At 43.2% G+C, this 23,086-nt stretch overlaps 1 protein-coding gene across 1 annotated transcript in view; it reads right to left on the bottom strand.

Annotated features, from left to right (window-relative positions):
- The window catches only part of LOC127572920 (uncharacterized), a 307,743-nt gene that overhangs the window by 280,240 nt on the left and 4,417 nt on the right, over positions 1-23,086 (bottom strand). Inside the window, exon 3 of the mRNA XM_052020647.1 lies at positions 20,462-20,589. Coding sequence (XP_051876607.1) covers positions 20,462-20,589 — 128 coding nt within the window. The remainder of the gene's footprint in view (positions 1-20,461; positions 20,590-23,086) is intronic.

Below are 23,086 nucleotides of genomic sequence, written 5' to 3'. Positions count from 1 at the left end.
TGCCGCTTGGGGGGGCGGCCTCTACGTCGTGGCGTGGCAACCTCGACAGGCTGTTGCAGATCCAAATGGGCCGGTTTGAGGCGGTCCGCCGTGAAAACCTGTTCCCTGCCTCCAATGTCCAAAATAAAAGTGGATCCGTTATTCCGTATGACTCGGAACGGTCCCTCATATGGTCGTTGCAATGGCGCCCAAGGTGTGCCCCTGCGAACGAAAACAAACTTACAGTCCCGTAGTTCCTTGGGCTGGCAGGATGGGGCTTGACCGTGCCATGAGGTGGGAATTGGGGCCAAGGCGCCGAGCTGCTCGCGCAGTCTTTGTAGAACTGCTGGGGGTTGTTCCCCTTGGTCCTGAAGGGCAGGTATGAAATCCCCGGGGACAACTAGTGGCGCCCCGTATACAAGCTCAGCTGACGAAGTGCGGAGGTCTTCTTTGGGGGCAGTGCGTATGCCGAGCAGGACCCAAGGCAGCTCGTCAACCCAGTTAGGACCCTTCAGGCGGGCCATCAAGGCCGATTTTAGATGGCGGTGAAAACGTTCCACCAACCCGTTTGATTGAGGATGGTAGACCGTGGTGGTGTGCAGCTGCGTCCCTAGCAGGTTCGCTAATGCAGCCCAGAGACTGGAAGTGAATTGGGTGCCTCTGTCTGAAGTGATGTGGGCCGGAACGCCAAAACGTGAGACCCAAGTTGTGAGCAGCGCTCGGGCGCAGGAATCAGTTGTGATGTCAGTCAGGGGGGTTGCCTCAGGCCACCTCGTGAACCGGTCCACGATGGTAAGGAGGTACCGGGCTTCTCTTGAAACCGGCAGAGGGCCCACGAGGTCGACGTGTATGTGGTCGAACCTCCTACGGGTAGGCTCGAACTGCTGTGGTGGGACCTTGGTGTGTCGCTGGATTTTTGACGTCTGGCAGTGCAGACAAGTCCTGGCCCACTCACTGACCTGTTTGCGCAGGCCATGCCAGACAAACTTGCTGGCGACCAGTCGGACAGTAGATCTGATGGACGGGTGCGCCAACCCATGTACCGAGTCAAAAACGCATCTCCGCCAGGCTGCAGGGACTATAGGGCGGGGCTGACCAGTCGCAACGTCGCAAAGTAGGGTCCACTGACCTGGACCAACCAAGAAATCTCGGAGCTGCAGACCCGAGACTGCGGTTCTGTAGCTGGGCAGTTCGTCGTCGGCTTGCTGTGCGTCAGCCAGGGCCGTGTAGTCGACACCCAAGGATAGATTGTGGATGGTTGGTCTGGAAAGTGCATCAGCAACGACATTATCCTTTCCGGAGACATGTTGGATGTCAGTTGTGAACTCGGAAATGTAGGATAAATGTCTCTGCTGACGAGCTGACCAGGGATCGGAGACTTTGGAGAAGGCAAAGGACAGAGGCTTATGATCGGTGAAAGCGGTGAAAGGCCTGCCTTCTAGAAAGTATCGGAAATGCCGGACCGCCAGATACAGCGCTAGAAGTTCCCGATCAAAAGCGCTGTACTTCAGTTCGGGCGGTCTAAGGTGTTTGCTGAAAAATGCCAAGGGTTGCCAGCGGCCTTCGAGTAGCTGTTCCAGTACCCCACCCACTGCGGTGTTGGACGCGTCTACCGTGAGGGCAGTCGGGACGTCAGTCCTAGGGTGTACCAGCATCGTGGCGTCTGCCAGGGCGTCTTTGGCCTTAACGAAAGCAGCCGCAGCCTCGTCAGTCCAGGTGATGTCCTTGCCCTTACCAGCCAGCAGCGAGAACAGAGGGCGCATGATACGGGCTGCTGCAGGGATGAAACGATGGTAAAAGTTGACCATCCCAAGGAATTCCTGTAGGCCTTTGACTGTGTCGGGGCGGGCAAAATGGCGGATAGCATCCACCTTGGCGGGTAGGGGTGTTGCCCCGTCGCTGGTGATTTTGTGGCCGAGGAAATCGATAGAGTCGAGTCCGAATTGGCACTTGGACGGGTTAATCGTGAGGCCGAAATCGCGGAGGCGGGAATACAGCTGGCGGAGGTGGGAAAGGTGTTCCTGGCGGTTACGGCTGGCGATCAGTATGTCGTCCAAGTAAATGAACACGAAGTCCAGGTCTCGGCCTACCGCGTCCATCAGCCGCTGGAAGGTCTGCGCAGCGTTCTTAAGGCCGAACGGCATCCGAAGGAATTCGAACAGGCCGAATGGGGTGACAATCGCAGTTTTGGGGACGTCATCCGGATGGACCGGGATTTGGTGGTATCCCCTAACGAGGTCCACTTTGGAAAAGATGCGGGCCCCGTGTAAGTTCGCTGCGAAGTCCTGGATGTGAGGGATGGGATAGCGGTCCGGGGTGGTGGCGTCATTCAGCCTGCGGTAGTCGCCGCAGGGCCTCCACCCTCCGGTGGCTTTGGGGACCATGTGCAGGGGGGAGGCCCAGGGGCTGTCTGACCTACGAACAATCCCCAGCTCCTCCATGTGATGGAACTCTTCCTTTGCCAGGCGGAGCTTGTCTGGAGGTAATCGTCGTGCTCGGGCATGAAGGGGTGGCCCTGTGGTAATGATGTGGTGTCGTACCCCATGTGTGGGCCGAGAATTTGTAAACGAAGGTGCCAAAATCGATGGGAATTCGGCTAGGAGCTTGGCGAAATCGTCGCCAGAAAGGGTAATGGAGTCCAGGCGCGGGGCTGGTGGGCTGATTTCTCCCAGGGGATAGGTCCGGAGAGTGCTAGAGTGGACTAACCGCTTCCTTCGCAGGTCGACTAACAGGTTGTGGGCCCGAAGGAAATCGGCGCCTAGGAGTGGTCGGGCGACGGTGGCAAGGGTAAAGGTCCAGGTAAAACGGCTGCCGCCAAAGTGTAATTGAAGCGTACGGGTGCCGAAAGACCGTATCGTCGTACCGTTGGCGGCATTGAGTAGAGGACCTGGTGGCCTGTCACGAGTGTCGCGGCCTGTCGGGGGCAAAATACTGACCTCCGCTCCAGTATCAACGAGGAAATGCCGTCCAGATTTCTTGTCCTGAATGAAGAGGAGGCTCTGTCGGCGGCCAGCCGCCGTAGCCATCAGCGGCAGCTGGCCCTGGCGTTTCCCTGAAACTTGCAGGGTGGGCGGCATCGACGGGCCTCCGCACCCCACCTCTGATGGTAGAAGCACAGCTGGTCACCCGTGTCGTCGTCTGCGTTCCTGGGGCGTGGCTGCTCGGTTGCTGGGGCCGGGCGAGGCAGGCGTTGGGCTCGCGGCCTGGTGATTTGACTGACGGACGAACCGCTCTCGCGCTTGGCCCTCCACAGGACATCTGCCCGGGCAGCCACCTCACAGGGGTTGCTGAAGTCGGCATCAGCTAACAACAAGTGGATGTCATCGGGGAGCTGTTCGAGGAAGGCCTGTTCGAACATCAGGCATGGCTTGTGTCCCTCGGCCAATGCCAGCATCTCATTCATTAGGGCGGATGGGGATCTGTCCCCTAGGCCATCCAGATGAAGCAGGCGGGCGGCGCGCTCACGACGGGAGAGGCCGAAGGTCCGGATCAAAAGATCTTTGAAAGCCGGGTACTTATCTTCCTCCGGAGGCGACTGGATGAAGTCTCCAACCTGGGCGGCTGTCTCCTAGTCCAGAGAGCTAACCACATGGTAGTACTTCGTGGAGTCGGAGGTGATCTGCCAAAGGTGGAATTGCGCTTCGGCCTGGTCAAACCAGACGCTGGGCCGAAGTGTCCAAAAGGTGGGCAGCTTGAGGGCCACTGCGTTGGCTGCTGCGCTGTCATCCATTTCGCGGGTCCAAAAGCCGTTTGGACCGTCGGGGTCACCAATGTAGCGGTTGCTACCGCGGAATAAAACAAGACTCTACTCGGAGGATTGCCAAACAGAACTGGTTTATTTTCCCGCCTTGTGCGGGCCCTTTAAGGGAGAAAAACTCCCGCCCAAAAAAAACCGACAACGTCATCAGGACTTTCCCGCGCGCGGGTTCTCCCCGTCGCTCGGAAAGACGAGGCCCGCCGCCATCTTGGGCCTCGTCGCTCCGACGCCGCGCGACCCGACTGCCGAGCCGGTTCGCCCGACTAGACGGTGAGTCGCCACACTGGCATTCATTCAATAAGGCTGAGCACAACCTTATTGCCACCCAAAATCCAGGCTTATGCCCTTACCAAATACTGAATATTGAAAAAAGCAAATATGGAGAAACAAACTAAAAAAAATTATCTTAATCTCAGATTTAGTTATGTTGCAGGAAACAAAAAGAGCCACGTTTTGCTGTAAATTAGCTTATATTACATTGACATTATTTCTCATGTTAGCAGCCAGAAGGATAACATACTCCATTGTGTTGCAGGCTATCTAATAGATAACATAATCATTGCTTAACTGTCATAGATTGTTTTTTACAAATTTAGAAGCACAATAAATGATTAAACTTGCATGATTTTTATTTCTACTAGGATATTGATTTTCAGTAACACACTATCACCAGTGTAATATCTTACATATTGTTATTTGGTTGCCTATCAACTGAGCAGAGTAGATCTTCGACAGTAAGTGACATTCTTTGTGGAGCTTTGTAAATTGTTGATTTCAGTAATTTGGCAGTCACCCAGATTTCTTCTTCCCACAAGACTGGCTATGAAAGGCTTTCTTCCACAGCACAGCTCTCCAGCCTTTGAATTAAGCCTTTGTTCCAATTGGTGTATTTTAATGTTTACCCCAAAGTCAAACCATGTGTAGCTTCAGATGTTGATTCTGAAATTATTTGCATTTAAAAGCTGGTACTCCGCTTTTGAGAAATGGTAGTAACCAAACCAAAGTAGTCTGCCATTTAACCTTGCAGATCAATGTAATCAATAGTTAATATTTCTCACTTTGCCTTGACTGTATGTCCCCTGTCAGCTTCCATATCTTCAAATCTAGATTCCAATCATGGCACAGACCTGAAATGATTTGTTAAAAAATACCCTTAGTAGCCCTAACATTTTCTTACAATGTTTCCAATTTTTCTTCTCAAATGCTGCATGCGGTAACAAACAATCAGATGAATGGCTAATAGCTGAAAAGGAAACCACACCAAATCATACTGATTAAATATATAATTGGAATCAGCTTGACTTAAAACGAAACATTATGTCAAGCAACCCTGTGATTAAAGACGAAAAGGAAATTTTAATTGTCACAAGACAATTATTTTGTGCTTTCCAGTATATATTAGTCTTAAATCAACATCTCACACTCTTCATGAACATTAATTTCAGAATATAATTGCACTGACAGGCCAACGGAATAACACAATGTCATTTTTTTTCTTGAACTCAATCGTAATTGCAGATAATATTTAGTTGTTTGGTTCATTAGAAAAAATAATTCCTCTCACAGTATTAAGCACACCACCTCTGAGCTCAGAGTGGCCTCAGCTTGACGTATTGGCTTATTGCTTTTCATGTGCAGCCCCCTTGCTCATGGCAATTCTATTCTTTGAATACAGAGCCTTTCTTCTGTTCCCTCCCTGTCCCATTCATTATTGGGAACTTCACTATGTTTAAATAACATGGTTACTCAAACTCGTTTGATGTTTAGAATGCGGCACTTCTTGAATTACAGCCAAACGATGTGTGTGCAAATGCTTCATGCATCAAAAGACACAAAACAACCCATTTCCTGGAATACTTACTTTGCCACCCACCACCACACACACACATACACAAACATACTCTCTCACGCACAAGCAGATAGACACACAGAAACAGACTCTCACACACACACACACTTATGAATACAATCACAAACAAACATACATACACACTGAAAAGCAGACAGACACAGACACATACTCACAGATACACACACACTTGCAAACACAAACATATACATAGACACCCCACACACACAGACACACACAGACACACACAGATAAACACACTGACAAACACAACAGAAACATACTCACAAGCTCAACCTCCCCCTCCCCCAACACACACACACACACACACACACACACACACACACACACACACACACACACACACACACACACACACACACACACAGAGAATAGATTGATCACAGAAACCTTAATATTCCTGAATCGGTAATAAGCTACTGGTTAGAAACCTCCATTTGAGTAGAGAGTCAATTTAAGTGTATTTGAAGTATTAAAATACACAAGCAGGTGCCCTCATGACAAGGATGGATGTTAGTAGGACTGGAAACAACCAATAGAAAATGTGAGCTGTCATTTTCACATGACAAAGCTACCAAAATCCCTCTGGATTAGTGCCACATCCTGATGAACAAACAATCTGTCTGCTGAGGGCTTTCAGCCTATAAAAACGGCCCAAGGAGTTTAGCATTGTGAGGCTGCCACAAATTATGATTCAGGTCAAGTTGTTTGGCCATATTACCAATAAATTTTTGAATTGTTTAAATTTTCAAATTCAATTATGATGGAAAGAAAAGCCCAGCATCACTGGTAATGTCAGACATGCAAATTAAATCCCTGAGGATGCAGATTCAGAACACAGTCCTGCCACTGCCAAAGTACTGAATCGTAGATACAAATAGCCTTAATGGAAAATGCTGCGACAACATCTCCACCACAGACAATAGCCGTCAAGAGGAGAAAAATTGAAGGAAACATAGAAACTGAAAGCCGACAATGGTTTGCTCTATTACGCTATTAATCTGGAGCACAAAGCACGTGAACACGTGTCTGTTCCTTGATACACTTGTAAATTTCAGTCCTTCATAAGCATTACTTTTCATAAAATGATGTTAAATGTACTATTTCTCTTGATAGTTTATTAAATCACAATTTACTTTCTCTTGGCAATAAATGAGAGGAAAACTTGATGGGGAGAATGTTGTAATTAAACAAGTGCACACCTGCCACATTCTAAAATGCTTGTTGTGGAGTTAGGGTACTTTTACATTCATGATTTGTAATGGACACCGAAAAAGTGATGGTCATCACATTTGTTTAATTAATCCTGAGTGTTGGTCCTTGCCATTTTAGTTTCAAGGTCTGTTTCAGTCTAGAGGACTTAAGACATGAATTGGCTTGTGCATCTATCAGGAATCTTACTCCAAGGGTAATGACAGATTTCTCTTGACTCCTGTTCCCTAGCCACACTAGCTATCTCCTTGCCAGTTTTATTATCTTGAAAATAAAAGCTTTTCAAGCCTTTAATTAGTGCCTACAGAGTGTTATCTTGTGTGGTGTAAAATTAGCTTTGTTTCTGGCTGTTTGGAGGGCAATTAGAAACCTTTTATTAGCAGCAAAGGCTAAAACACCCTTATTGTAGTCACAGGACATAATCTTTCACGCTTGACAGCTCCAGATTTCACAACTGCTTGCTGTGAAAACATCAACCAGAAGGAACCAAGCCTGAAACAGTTAGATAAATACCTGGCTCAGGGAGCTTCCATTCTTTTTCAATCAAATTATCATGTTGTCTACACCAAGACAGCAGAAATAGATTGTGGGAGGGGATGAGGCAAATGAGAAATTAACCTATATGATTCATGACTAGAAATTTGCTCTGGGCTGTAAACAAAATATTTTTGATTATTTTATCTTTTTTTTGCATTTAGAAATCTGAAAGGAAATGTGTATGTGTGTTATAAAATATTATATATATTTATTTAGTTACAAGACTCATCATAGTATCATTACCTTTTTCATTTATTATGTTTGACAATTCCCTTGTGAAAGAGCAGCATTTGAGGAAATTCTTGGGAATGGTGCCAAGTCAGTCAAACAAGCAAAGCTTCCACTTTTGTCAGACCTAACTCATTAAAATGTTATCATTATTCTGCATCTACTTCATAATTCATTGCTTGCTCATTACTCTTATTGTGGGTGAAGAAATTTATGGAATCCTGTTTTGCGAGAACTAGGAGGAACTGAAAGTCAAGATGATGAAAATCAAGAAGGGTTATTACTGTGCTGAATGGGGGATGGGCTGGGCTGAAACAGCTGTGTTGGAGTAAGGGCAGCTACATTCACAGTACTGACAGGAGAATCAGTAGTGATATGTGACTGCAGGCATTATGACATTAAGGACTTTATTTCATGACAAGGGAAAACGTTATTTCTCCCTTTTCATCTGTCAGGAAGAGAAGCCTTGGAGGTAATGGGTGCAAAGCAGAGACAGAGAGTCAGAGTCCTTTGAAAAGCAGACAGGGAGCAGGCCAGTCAAGGCTATGTTACCTCATTTGTGAATGTATCAAGTAGAACCACATAACACAACAGTGCGGAATTACACCGATTTGTGCCACAATTGCTGTACAGCTGATAGTTTCATTGCAATAGAATTCTTCCGAATGGGTCATTTTATCAAGATGATGAATTGTATTTAATTGCTTACCACCTCATCATATTCTGAATTAATTTATAAACCAATATGGTTGTAAAATAAAAGTCGTTAATTTTATATTCCTGTTGTCGTTGCAATTGTGCATCTTAATCTCCAGCAAAGAAAGATAGAAGCATTTACCTCGTAGATGAATGCAGATGGAGCAGATGTAGTCCCTGGTTTCATACTCCCACAGTAGAGAATACACAGAGCAATTCCATTCAGTGTTCCAGCCTTTGCAAGCATTGTATAATTACAACAATGGACACATTGGAGCATAAGACTGGGAGATGGTTTTTCAGCCTTTCAAATCTACCTGTCATTCAATTACCCTGTACCTTGATTGTCCATTTACCTACCTTTGCTCTATATTCTGTCATCTCGTTCTTCCTTATGACCTGAGCCTTTGAGTTTCAGATTCATAAGCCACAGTTCGGATTTCCGAAGAAGGGAGTTATCTCCAAGGAGTTCTATTGAATTTATATCAAGGGCAGCCCTGTGACGATGTGGTTCCAATGTTTGGACTAGATTACCACATTCAGAGGCAGAGGGTTTGATTCACTCTCAACAACAGGCCACTCCAAGGGAGCATGCTATGTACTTCAACGTTTATATGAGCCTCAGGCCTATCACAATGGTGATTACAATGTGGCACTTGTGACACAGGCATAAACCTTCAGGAGCTTGGTGGACCTTCAGGACCTGTGTGGACATCACCGAAAAGGCCAGCATCTACTGCCCATCCCCAGCTGCAGTGAACAGTAGGGTTGCTTGGCCACTTTAGGCAGCTTACAGTGAGACTGAAGTCACCCTTATGCCAGACCAGTTAAAGAATGCAGGTTTCCTCCATTGAAGGACATTAGTGAAATGGATGGATTTTTACAACAATCCAGCATTTTGTAATCACCATTACAAAGACCAGTTGTTCTTTACTTAAAATCCCAGATTTTTAACTGAATTTAAATTCCACAGTTTCCAGGACGGGGCTTGAACTCTGGATTGTCATTCCAGCCCTCTGTATTACCGGGCTGATAATTTAACCACCACACCATCATCAAACTCCAGCTGCTGAATACTTCCAGAAGTGCAGACTGTGACCAAACATGGCAAAATCCATGGTCACTGTCTTCCACCTTATAATCACCTTGAAGTGTAACACTTGATATTACTGTCTGTGAAGAGAAGATTTGTCATAATCTGATACCGATGTACCTTGGTGTGATTCTTTACTTGTCATTGACCTTTCACCAAGCCAAAACCAAAACATTAATGAGTACCATCAGCAAACCCAGAGGCACTACAGGATTACTACAGCACTCCAATCAGACACTTGCATATCCTACTACCAAATCCTGCTCTTTGATTTGGTTCACAAACCAGCATACAGAGCTCATTGACATGCAACTGAACTTGACTCTGGGGCAATCACTGGAACTTGAAAGTCAACCCTAACTCATTAGCTCCAGATGCTGTTGATTGTCACACACCTCAACCTCGTCAAGATACGACAACACAGAAAAATTAAATTAACAATGAATGAGTAGACCACACTTATTAATTCATTGCAATCTCTTTGACCACCTCCCCTACTGGCCACATTACTTCAAGGAACCCTTACTGGTCCCATTATCTGTGCCTCAGCAATTTCAAATGGAATAAAGTCTGGTGTGAATTATTCAATTCACAACAGCAGTGCTAATGTTGATTCCTCACTTAATATCACTAAAACAGATTTAACTAGAGTTTTCTTGGATCTTTTAATGGTGCATCAATCAGTTGCTGTGCATTTTGCCAGCAACCATTTGACAATTCAGTATCACCCAAAGACTAAAGAAAAATATTAAGGAAGTCTGGGATCGGGGCCAAGATCTGGGAGCTCTCTGGAGAGAGAGGCCAGGGGTGAAGGGACAATTATGGAAAGGAAAGGGGTGTTGACTGCCAGCAATGATGGTGGCATGGACAGTGATTGATAATTGAGATTGGAGGCGGCGGGTGGTTTTGGAGGCTTGTCAGGGCACAAGGATAGGTGGGCTTGTGCCAGGTAATAGGTGTGTGAAGTAATTGCTATCCTGAGCAGGGCTGAAGGGAGGAGGAATTAGTTGGATCAGGTGATCAGTGGGTAAAGACAGGGGACTGGTGTGTGGGAGTGATTGTTACCCTGAGCAGTGTTGAGGAGAGGAGGGAATAGTTGGATCAGGTGATCAATGGGTGGGATGATCAAGCGATCAGTGGATGAGAGTCAGGTGATAAGTGAGTGGTACAATGAGCTGGAGCATATGGTAGCCTCCTTACTGGTAGTTGGGGACCTGAAGCACAAAGATATGATTCAGCATGGAAAGTCATGTCTTTTATTCTGGGGATGTTAATGTTCAATTTATACAATTAAAGTTCTATCTGGTCATTACCATGTTATTTTTCTGTTGGAACTTGCTTTGCACTAATTGTCTGCTAGATTTGCCACATTACAACAACAATCAGCTCCTATATTACAGTATGATCCTCCAATGGTCCCATCAACCACGGAAGTACAGAGGAAGCAAGTTGTCCTCAACCTCAAGGATCTGCCCTCTAAGAAGTGAAGAAGAAAACAGCAACACTAACCATATTTCAGAAAGTATTTCATTGACTGTAAAGTGCTTTGGAATGATGTGAAAATAAGCTACATAACTGAAAACTCATTGCTGCTTTTAAAGGCCAATATTCTACCAACATTGTTAATTATCATACAGTGACCATAAATCCTTGACCTTCACCATAGCCTTGGAGAGGGATAGGAGCAGATGACCTGATGGAGGTGTACAAGATGATAAGAGGCATAGATCAAGTGGACAGTCAGAGACTTTTTCCCAGGGTGAAAATGGCTAACACGAGGGAGCATAATTTTAAGGTGATTGGAGGAAGGTACAGGGAGGATGTCAGAGGTAAGATTTTCACACAGAGAGTGGTGGGTGCATGGAACACACTGCCGGCAGAGGAGGTGGAGACATTAGGGACATTTAAGAGACTCTTAGATAGGCACATGAATGATAGAAAAATGGACGGCCATGTGGAAGGGAAGGGTTAGATATGGATGAAATGTTGGCACAACATTGTGGGCCGAAGGGCCTGTACTGTGCTGCAATGTTTAATGTTCTATGTACTCTTTGAAAATGTCCACTAGCTTTTAGTGATTTTTTTACATCTTCACTCAAATTTCTTAGCTGTTTCAGACATGGTTTTCTCCACTGTGAAACATTCTTTTTTTCTTTTTCTTAAGCATGGAGCTTACTTGACCTCATCATGATTAATCTACCTGTCACTGATGTATTTGTCCATGACAGTATTGGTAGAAATGACCGCCATCTTGTCACCGTAGAGATGAGGGAGACAAAGAACTTTCTCCACACTGGCGACATCCTCAATTATATTGTGTGGCATTACCACTGGGCTAAATGGGTAGACTCAGAATAACTTCAGCAGTTTGAAATTAAAACCAGCATTCCAAAAGGCACTACAGCTGTAAAATTGTATTCCTTAAACCTGTCACCTCACGCATCCTGAACACTGCCATTACTATTAAGTCAGAAGATCAATCCTGGTTCAATGAGGAATGTAGAAAGGACATGCCAGGAGCAGCAGCAGATTTGTCTAAAAATTAGTTGCCAACCTGATAAAGCCACAACAATCAGGAAGCAGAGGAGAGAAGGGTGAAAAAGACATTGTCGGTTAGAACAAGGGCAGCAAAGTGTGGAATAACCTCAAACCTTCAGATGGTAGAACAAGGAAAACTGGCCAAGAATATTTTGGAATAATCATGTTTAGAGATAACAATAATGACCTCAAATTACTCTCCTGTCATCTATATCTAAGTAGATTGTTTATGTATTTCATTAATTAAAGTTTTACATAATTAATGAAAATAAGCTTTGAAACTTAATTCACATGGTTTATTTTAATTTAACTAAAAGCAAAATCTTTCTCCCTCTCTGCATCAAATTCCCACTCAGCAGATTCTCAGTTTCCCATTCTATTGTCAAAATGCTCAGTTAACATTGCAGTCTATGCCTTAGCAAACAGCCTTCTGTTTTTATAATAAAAACAAAACTGCTCAGAGATACCCAGCAGGTCAGGGAGGACAGAAACAGAATTAACATTTCACATCAAGCAGCAAGTCATTATCTGTATGATTTATTTGAGTCTTCCACAGCAAGTAAAGTAAGGTGAAAAAAAAAGAGCTGTGCAATACCATGGAAGGGTCAGAGGATCCAATGTTTGGATTTGGGAGCAAAATAAAGAAGATTTTGTGCAGGGTTTATAAGTATGGAGATACCATACAAGAGTTTTTGAAGGTGATATTATTTTATATGTAGAAATCTTTGTTTTTGGGCTGAAATATGATTTTGTGCTGTGTAGACGCTCTTTGCAATATACTAGATATTGAAAATAAGTTTTGGATTTTAATAAACACTATTTGATGATGATGTTATGAAAAATAGGCTTTAGTCCAAGAATCTTTTACAATATGTTGTGGGTGAGAGGTAGACAGGCAAGATATAAGTCATTCCATGAAAATAATTTGTAAAAAAAAACTTTTATTGAACTACATCATGTAAAGATCGAATTGATTTTTCACACTTTTTTTAATAATGTTAACTTATAAAGTGTTTCTGAATCTTGTCTAGCAAAAAATAAATGAAATTTGAGGCTTTACGAGTTTCATAATCTTACCAATAGTTATTGATGGTATTTGGAACTGTGCATTTGCAAATTGATTTGACTCACTTTTTGAGCATATCTTCACTAACACTGTTCAGCCATCTTGCACTGCAGCTTAGAGTTGCAGGCTTTAACTCTTTTTGCAGTAACTGTAATCACATTGAAAATCTTGAAAATAAATGCTTCCATTGACAGCAAAATGCTGTCGCATCAACATAAAATAAATAACATGGAACTGTTGTTCTGGATAAAGTCTTTCTACTTTGTCTCTTCATGGTGCTGGAAGAGCAATAGTATGTGCTTTATTTAGACATCACACATGCTTTTTCCAGCAATTTTCTCCGATTTCCTCCCTTCCTCTTCTGGAGATGAGCATGCTTCCTGAGGCATATTTACAAGAACACCTTCCACTACTCCTATTTCCCAGCTAATTGATTTTTATTAATATGCGAGTCTCACTGGTAGTAAAAGCAGACCATATTCTATTCTCATCCGGTTGCCCACATATACTCTTGCACACTCCTACAGAACATTGAAAGTAAGAACCAGAGCTGATTTTTCCCTTCACTAGCTCAAGGAAGTTGAAACCAATTATACAGCTTTGTTTTCAGAATGGAAAATAAATTCTGACCTTGCCAGTGATAGCCATACCTCATAAATAAAGAAATATCTTGGCTGAGATCTACTAACTCAATACCGATAGCTCTTAAACCGAGAAGCTTCCTGCTTTTTAATGGCTTGATACCACATGTTAGGATCATCTATTTACCAGTTCAGTAACACTTTCTGACAATAATGTTAATTTCATGTTTCTTGTACGAGTAGATAAGATAAGATTTCTTTATTAGGCACATGTACATCGAAACACACAGTGAAATGTATCTTTTGCGTAGAGTGTTCTGGGGGCAGCCCACAAGTTTCGCCACACTTCCAGCGCCAGCATAGCATACCCACAAATTCCTAACCCCTACGTCTTTGGAATGTGGGAGGAAACCGGAGCACCCGGAAGAAACCCACACAGACACGGGGAGAACGTACAAACTCCTTACAGACAGCTGCCAGAATTGAACCCGGGTCACTGGCGCTATAATAGCATTATGCCCAGTAATCCCGAAATCAGGAAGTCAGCAAGAGAGAAGTCTCACTCATCCATTGAGGACCACCGAAAGGAAATTTGGTGAACAAATGAAAATCATTTGGGAATGTCAGGTATTATAAACAGGGACAGAGAATACAAAGGCATTGAAGTCAAGTTAAATCCATACAAGTCAATGGTTAGTACACGGATGCTTTGTTTTTGAAGTCTTGTTTATGTACCAAGACTCTACGTTGAAATCACAGGTGGAAAAATTGCCCTTATGCAGTCATTTCATAGTCAAGGTACAACTCTTTCTATCATGTAGGCCAAATAATAACTAAAGAATGTTGTTGGCTTGCACAGCTAATCTGACACTTCAGCCACTTGTGACTTGAAATGTGGTGAGTTCTGATACAAAACCCAATCTATTACTACTTTCTTCAAAGGAACATTGCCCCAAAATTATCTTCTGGCTGTCCATGAACTGTTTTCTGCTCTGAACCTATTAGGATAGCTTATTTTGTTGACTGCATATTTTATAATATATATTAAGACAGAATGACAAATATGAAAACTGGCTTATTATAGATGGTTACAGTTTGGAGTACACAGACAATATTTAGGAAATGACAATATTTAGTAACTTCTTTATAGTGAAAGAAGAGAGACAAGTATTAGGTATAAGAGAAGTTAAAATGATTTGAAAGGAAGAACTTAGGAATTTTAAAACGTAAAAGTATATTAGCAGGATGTAACGTGGACAAATCTTCAAGATCCAATGGTTTCTCAAGGTTATTAAAAGAAATACATGAGGAAATTGCAGATGCATTTGCTGAAATTTTCCAGAATTCTCTCGGAGTTCTCTTTTCTCAGAGTTCCAGAGACAGGCAAATTGTGCCTTTGGATTGGAAATTTGCAAATATAACCCTATTTGGGCAACAGAAGAGAAAAACCAATCAACAACTGACCTGTTAGTTTATTGCCAACTGTAGCCAAGCTGCTGGAAAATATCGGCGACAGTGACTAAGGACTTAGACAGTATAAGCTGATCAAAGATTCAACATGGATTTGTGAAGAGTAGATCATGTCTGTCTAATCTGATTAAATTGTTTTAAGGAGGTCATGGAGGATAAGAGAGTGTCCATTAATGTTTTCTATTAGGGCTTCCAGCTGGTTTTGCCTTTGCTAAGAGGTGGCTTCAGAAGTATGAACATGTTGCATGTTCGCTAGGCTCTTGATTGATGGGACAGATTGTGAGAGGATCTTCATCTTCTTGCTGCCTAGTGTGAGGCTCATCCTCTCATATTCTTCTGTAAAGGAGTCAACAATGACTTGGAGATTGGTCCCCCAATGTGCACATAAATTAATGCAAAGTAACTCAATGACTGAGGTTGGAGTGACCTTCATTCTGGAGTGGAGACAACAAAGTGCTCTTCAACTTAGGAGAGTATTGAATTATCGGCTGAGATGCAAATGAATGGGATAGTTCCCTTCCTCTGCTTGACTTGATTTAATGTTGACAACTCCCAAGACCATTCCCTGCTGATTTGTAACACTGCCCATTGGTACATTTGTCTTCCATTTGGATCAGGACACATCCAGAAATGGTGATGGAGGACTCCAGGATATTGCCTCAATGTCAGACTGCAGGATATTAGTGTGGAGCCTTTGGAGAATTGACATCTCAATATGCCTTTGAAATATCTGCCATTTAGTTTGATGCCTTGTAGTCCTCCAGTTTTATTCTTATTATTTTTTGTGGTAATTTTATCAAATTGTTTGACTTGCCAAGCCAATCTAGTGGATACTTATGTATCAATTGCTTTGCTATTGATCTGGATTTGTGTATGGAGAAGAGTGGGTAAGAAATCACGTTTCCATTCTTAAAGTCTGTTGTGAACCAGATGGATTTTTATGATAATCTAGTCATTTTGAGGTAACTGATACTGATACTAGCTTTTTAGTGAAATGAGGTCAAGTTCTCCTGTTATCATGGTGAAGAATGAAAAATTTCCCTGGATCATTAATCCAGAGTTTACTCCTGCTCCCGTTTCTCATGTTCTTAGATTTATTTCCTCTTCACTCTCATGCTATGGAAAGTTTCTCTCACTGAAAAGTCGATCTTAATTATTGAGTCAACTCTGAGAGAATACAGCCAGTTCTGACATCCATGCATACATGATTCCCCATAGAACTCATGAAATAATAAAAGGATACTGATCAGGAAAATGGATACTGATCAGTGATTGGACCTGCAATCAGTTTATTCTCTCTTGAGCTTCTTGGCACTAAGATCAATAATAGCAGCCCCATTGCCTTCCCCAACCTTCTGATTTGTTGATATTTCAAACTTGTATCATTCTCATTACGTAGCTCAGAATCACACTAGAGTGATATAATTCCCCTCAGAATTCTTTTTTGTTGAAAGAGTAATATCGATCATTGTTGATCTTACAAAGAGTGAAGGTGGCATCTCGGCTGGAACTGCCATTAATTCCAATAAAGGAAACTACAAAGTCAGAATCAGAATCAGATTTAATATCACTGACTTTGATGACATGAAATTTGTGGTTTTGTGGCAGCAGTACAGTGCAAAGACATAAAATTGCTGTAAATTACAAAAATAAATAAATAGTCAAAAAAAAGAATAACAAGGTAGTGTTCATTGGTTCATGCACTGTTCAGAAATCTGATGGCAGAGGGGAAGAAGCTGTTTCTGAATCTGAGTATGGGTCTTCAGGCTCCTGTACCTCCTCTCTGATGGTAGTAACGAGAAGAGGCCATGTCTCGGATGGTGAGGGTCCTTAGTGATGGATGCCGCCTTCTTGAGGCACCGCCTCTTGAAGATGTCCTCAATGGTAGAGAGGGCTGTGCCCGTGATGGAGCTGGCTGAGTTTGCAACCCATGAGGAAGTGAGCAAAGAACACATGTGTAAATACTGCAACATCATGAAAGTCTAAATAGATTCTGATCAGGTATTTGTTTTCTAAACAATTGTTCTGAGAGATAAATCCAATTTTCTGTTGTAGTTTTACTTTAATATTTAATTTGAATCCAAGACTCTTGTTAGTTAATTTTGTTGATATTTCAGAAAAGAACTCACAAGATCTACACTAGATCTCACAGGGTTCCAAGCTCTTTTCTACTCAACAAAATATGTTTTTTTAAGAGATTCTGCTGAGTTTTCTTATCACTTCATCCCTGACTGGGATTAATGCATCATATCTTTGCCAGGATTTCCACTTGGTCTTGCTTATTTATCTTAACTAGAAACCTCTTATTCCATGTTACTTTGAAGTATGTAGTTACATTACAGCAAGCAAACATGAAAAGTAACATATCCAGAAGTAAGTAATTGACTGTCAGGTTAACTATAAAACTAATACACCTATAAAAGTAAAGAGCATTTCACCTAAACAAAATGGGTATTTTCTAATAGTTTAGTTATTAGTTTATCTCATCAGGAAACATCTGATGAGCATATCACTACCATTTTTAACTTAGAGCTAAATACCATCATAATGAACAGAACAGTTTCCAGCCTTATGGGATTCAAATCTTTTGGTGAGTATACTTTCTCAGATTAATTACCAGGTAGTGATTCACGCAATCACATTGTCCAATAAATGCACAAGCAAGAGGCTCAAACCTGTACATGGTTGGTACAAACTTGAGGGAGAAGAAATGAAACAGAAGCATCTGAGTGAAAGGCCTGTGTGGAAGATCAGCATGGGCCAGTTGTGTTGAATGTGCTGGAATGTTCAGCGGCAACTTTGGAATCCTTAAAGTAAGCGCTAACAAGACAGAGAAACATCACATTGATTGAAAGGTTTGCAGAGCCCCAGCTGGAAATAGGCCTTCAAAGAAAAATAATCCAGAAGTCAAGAGTGAGCACTGATTCAGCAGCAGTACATGGGAACAGAAAAATGCTGGAAATACTCAGCAGGTCAGGCTTCACCTGTGTGATGAGAAACAGAGTCAACATTTCAGGTCAAAGATCCTTCGACCTGAAATGTTAGCTCTGTTTCTCTTCCCACAACTGCAGACTGACCTGCCAAGTATTTCCAGCATTTTCTGTTATTTTAGATACCTCAGGTAGCTAATCTCAATTTACCTCTTAACTGCCTCATTATTTCATCCTTTCAAAGAAATACCCTTTGTTCCACCCATCGCTCTCCCCTACCTTCTCTGCTACCTAGACAATTTGTTTCTCTCTTTCTCAGTTCTGATGAAGGGTTCCGGACTTGAAACTGTTTCTCCTTCCATAGATATTGCCTGACCTGCTGAGCTTTTCCAACATTTTCTGTCTTTGGAAAAAGTTAGTTGTTCTGTGTGTAAATCAGAACTGACCTTTTTCAGAGCAGTGAGATTTAGAGACAAACTTTGTTTGTTGCACCATAATTGACACCATTTGGAGGATTTTTACACAAGATAAAAGTAGCAGGGAGAACAAAATCCTGCCCAGAAAATAAGGAGATATATGACTCATTGTGCTTATGGCTCATCACTCTCCTTTTTGGAGTTGTATGAATTAATTTGGAGCCCTTTAAATCCTATGCAAAGTCACTTTCGTATTAAACATAAAACCCTGCAAGAAGTTTGTATGGTTAATCAAAATTATCCTCATGTGGCTTTCAAATCCTGAGCAATTCACCTCCTTCCCCAAGATCCCATGAAAGGGTAATTCAGGGTGGACAATGAACACTGCCTTTGCTAGCGATTCCCTGAGTCCAAAAGTGACTGAAAGACAAATTCCTGTAGTTGTCCAAGGTTGCAAATGAAATGTAGGCACTTGAGTGAAATTCTTTATTTGTTAACAGAATATAGACATCACCAGCAATGCTGTCTGCTATTACCCAATCCTATTTGCATCTGAGGAGGCAATTAAGAGTCAACCATGTTGGATCCTGTTGTCATATGTATATCATTCCATAGAAGGACAGCAGATTCAAAAAGCAAAACACTTCAGATATTGGAGATGTTTGATAAAAGCAGAAAATGTTGGAAAAACTCAGCAGATCAAGTTACAACTGTGGGGAGTGAAATGCAAGTCCTCCCCGGGTTACGAATGCCAGCCTTATGGCCATCCCACACATACAAACAAGCGTTTGGGAGACTGGCAGGATGGATGGGGATGGATTGGCTGGCTGCTGCGGAGCTGCAGGTATCTTCTGCTGGGTGGTAATGGGGCTTTCTGGGTGTCTTCTGTCTGATCCCCCCCACCTCCCACACCCACCCGAGCCACAACAACTGGAGGGGTGGGTCAAGCCAAACTGAGCTGGGAGCAGAGCTGAGTCAGTGAGGCCGGCTGGCGACCACTCCTCCCGGAGCTGCTCTCTCTCCTGTCACAGCTGTCCCTGCGATCCTCTCCCACACATTGCTTTTGTCCATTTCTGACTCACAAACAGATCTGGTTATGATCAGTTCTTAGGAACAGAACCCTGTCATAACCTAGGGACTGCCTGTGGAGTTAATATTTCAGATTTCCTTACTTGAATCAATTTGGTTGTCAGTTGCTGTTACTAAAATTTCTTTTAAGTTACAGATTTATTTGGTTACTTGAATTTAATTCCCCCACTTACCATAATGAAATTCAAATTCACATCCCTATATCAATGGTCCAGATCGCAAGATGCTTGTCCAGTAACTCAAGCATCACACTCTCTTACCCTTGGGATGACAAGTAATTGTGAATGCTGATCCATGTAAAATTCAACGCCTTTGGGAATAAAAATAGGAAGAAAATTGGCAAAGCATATTCCGAATGATTTTATTAAAAGCCCTTCATCTTGTAAAAATACTTACCTTGAATTCAGAGAATTCCAGACTGTGGAGCTTTTCTCCCAGCTTCAGAATTCCCAATCTGCCAGGACCGCTCCCCTTCAGTCTCCTTCCCTCTCTAGATCTATTCTTCACAACTCCAGCATATTGGTGGGTGGCATGGTAGGTGGGCGGTGCGGTAGCATAGCAGTTAGTGTAATGCTATTACAGTGCCAGCGACCTGGGTTCAATTCCTGCTGCTGCCTGTAAGGAGTTTGTACGTTCTTCCTGTGTCCGCATGGGTTTCCTCCTGGTGCTCCGGTTTCCTCCCACAGCCCAAAGACGTACAGGTTAGGAGCTGTAAGCATGCTATGTTGGTGCCGGAAGATTGGCAACACTTGTGAGCTGCCCCCAGCACATTCTTAGCAACGCAAAAAGATATATTTCACTGTGTGTTTCGATGTACATGTGACTAACAAATAAATGTCTTATCTTATATCTTATATTGACTCTCTCAGTTTTTCCATTCACTCTATCGTACCTGGCTCTGACTTTACAGCATTCCGTTCACTTAGGACCAACACAAACATTGTCATCAAGTCTTGATAAAAGCAATGCTGCTGTTGTTTAGCGAACTGGCAAACTCACCTTGCATAGGCTGAATGCCAGCCCTCTGACAATCCTCACACGTCCCTCTCCACTGTGACCCACCAATGAACACCAGGTCATTGTCTCCTGGAGATCTTTGATCCACAGCCTCCAGCCTTGCAGTCCCTCTGCAAGTACACAAGAAAAAAGTGTAGGGGTAGGCCACCCAACCCCTCAAACCTGCCCTATGATTATGGCTGATCTGCTCCAGGCCTCAACTCCACTTCTATACCAGTCCAACTTACCCTTCAGTTCTCTTATTTTTTAAAAAAATTCCACAGGCCAGTTCCATTTCTTCACCCAGGAAAACAAGCAGGAATGTCCTGGTAGACCCATCGCTTCAGCCTTTTCGGGTCATAGAGTCATAGAGAAAAACAGCATGGAAACAGGCCCTTCAGTCCAACTTGTCCATGCTGACCATGGTGCCCACAAAGCTAGTCCCATTTGCCTGTGTCTGGCCCACATCCCACTATTAAGTGTCATCCAAATGAATTCTTGACCTTTTCTATTGGGTCTATTCTTTTCCCCCTTCTCCAATCTCTTCCCACCTACATCTGTGCCAGCTCTGATGCCTTCCACCACTCTGACAGTTTCCGATTTCCTCTTCCCAAACTGCTTATTTTTCATCGTGGACATCCAATTCCCCATATGTCTCACACCAGGGTAGACTCAGGATCCTATGCTTCTATCCTGAAGAGTGGCCCAATCAGTATCCTTCCACCACCACCTTCCTGAACCCATACTCACATTGAACAACTTCTCCTCTAACACTCACTCCACCAGATCAAAGGTGTAGTGATGGGAATGCACGTGGGTCCAATAACCCCCCCACGCCCCCCAACAGATGCTGCTTGACCCACTGAGTTCCTGCAGCAGATTATTTGTTGCTCCATATTCCAGCATCTGCAGTCTCTTGTGTCTCCTGGATCCAATCTATGCCTGTCTTTTTGTGGAGTATATGAAAGGGTCCTTGTTTTAGGTCTCCTCAGACACCCTCCCTCACTTCATTTTCTGATCTATTGATTGCTTGTCTTGGTGCTTCTTCCTTATCAAGCAAAACTCAAAGGTTTCAACGCTTCTGCCTCCAATGTCCACACTGCTCTCAGCTTCACATGGTCCATCTTTGACTCTTCCCTTCTCTGTCTCCACCTCAAGTAATAATGACTAATATCCATTACAAGCCCATGGATTTCCATAACTATTTTGACCACACATCTTCCTACCTTGCTTCCTATAAGGACTCCATTTCATCCTCTCATTCCATCGTATATGTTCTGAAAATGACACCTCTCTCTCCAGTGCTTTCAAGATGTGTCCATTTTTCCTTAGCTGTGGCTTCTCCTTCACCATAGTTGGCAGGAGTCCTTCCTCATCAACTTCATTTCCCACACTTCTCTCCCCCATTTCCACCAACAAGAGCAAGGATAAGGTTCTCCATCTCCTCAGCTTCCACATTCAACACAATTTCTGCCACTTTCAATGTAATGACACTACCAGACACATCTTCCCCTCCCTCTCCTTTCAGCATTCTGCTCCATCCATGAAGCTCCGGTTTCCCCTTCTTTCTCCAACAATATCCACTCCTCTTCAAATAAAATCTTCCCATGTAGCCGGAGAAGACGCAACAGATATCCTCCTGCCTCTTCTCTTCCCACCATCCAGGGACCCAAACACTCCTTCAAGGTAGGCAGTGAGTGACTTGTATCTCTTCCAATTTGCTGTACTGCATTTGGTGGTCATAATATGGTCTTCTCCATAATGGAGAAACCAATAGATTAGGTGACTGATTTGCAGAATACCTCTGTTCAGTCTGCAAGGGTGACCCTGAACTTCCAGCTAACTGTCATTTTAATTCTCCATCCCACTTCGATTCTTGCCTTAAGGCTCTTTCACCATTCCAACAAAGCCAAATATTAATTTGGTGAACAGCTAGTCACCTTCCAACTCGGTACATTTCAGCCTTTAGAGTTTAAAACTGAATTCAACAATTTCACAACTGGCCACTTTTGATGAAAGGTCATCAATCTAAAATGTTAACTCTCTTCCCCTCTCCACAGTTTCTGTCAGACCTGCTGAGTATTTCAATTATTGTCTGGTTTTAGCTCAGATTTCCAGCATCTGCAGTGTTAGGTTCACAAGTGTTCCAGCACACTTTTCCTGCTTTTTTCTTTTCTCTCTCTTTCCCCTTCTGTTTCAAGCCATCTCCTTCTATTTACAACCCTCCAAGAAGATCACTTGTGATTAACAAGTCTTCACCACCCTCTCTTAATTGCTACCATCACTTGTATCATTCATTGTCTCTGGATCTCTCCTCTATCACAGACATTCTCTTTTTCTCTACCCCTCCCCCTTCTCTGGAAATTAAAATGTGTTCAATTTCTGAGCTTTCTCAGTTCTGATAAAAGGTCATCAACCTGAAACTTTGACTCTGTTTCCCTCTTTAAAGATGCTGCCTAATCTGCTGAGTATTTCCAGTATTCTGTTCTAATAATGCAGAGTATTTCCTTGGAGTCTGCACTCGAATCCCACATACTTTTGATTGGGCTAATGTAATCGATAACTCGGTTACTTCCCATCTTCAGCAAACAGAGCACTCACCAATTACCTCAGTAGATGCATGGATAT

The sequence above is a fragment of the Pristis pectinata genome, chromosome 7, assembly GCF_009764475.1.
Source record: "Pristis pectinata isolate sPriPec2 chromosome 7, sPriPec2.1.pri, whole genome shotgun sequence".
Lineage (NCBI taxonomy): Eukaryota > Metazoa > Chordata > Chondrichthyes > Rhinopristiformes > Pristidae > Pristis > Pristis pectinata.
The sequence above is the reverse complement of the archived record's forward strand: the minus strand, read 5'-3'. Positions and strand labels throughout refer to the sequence as shown.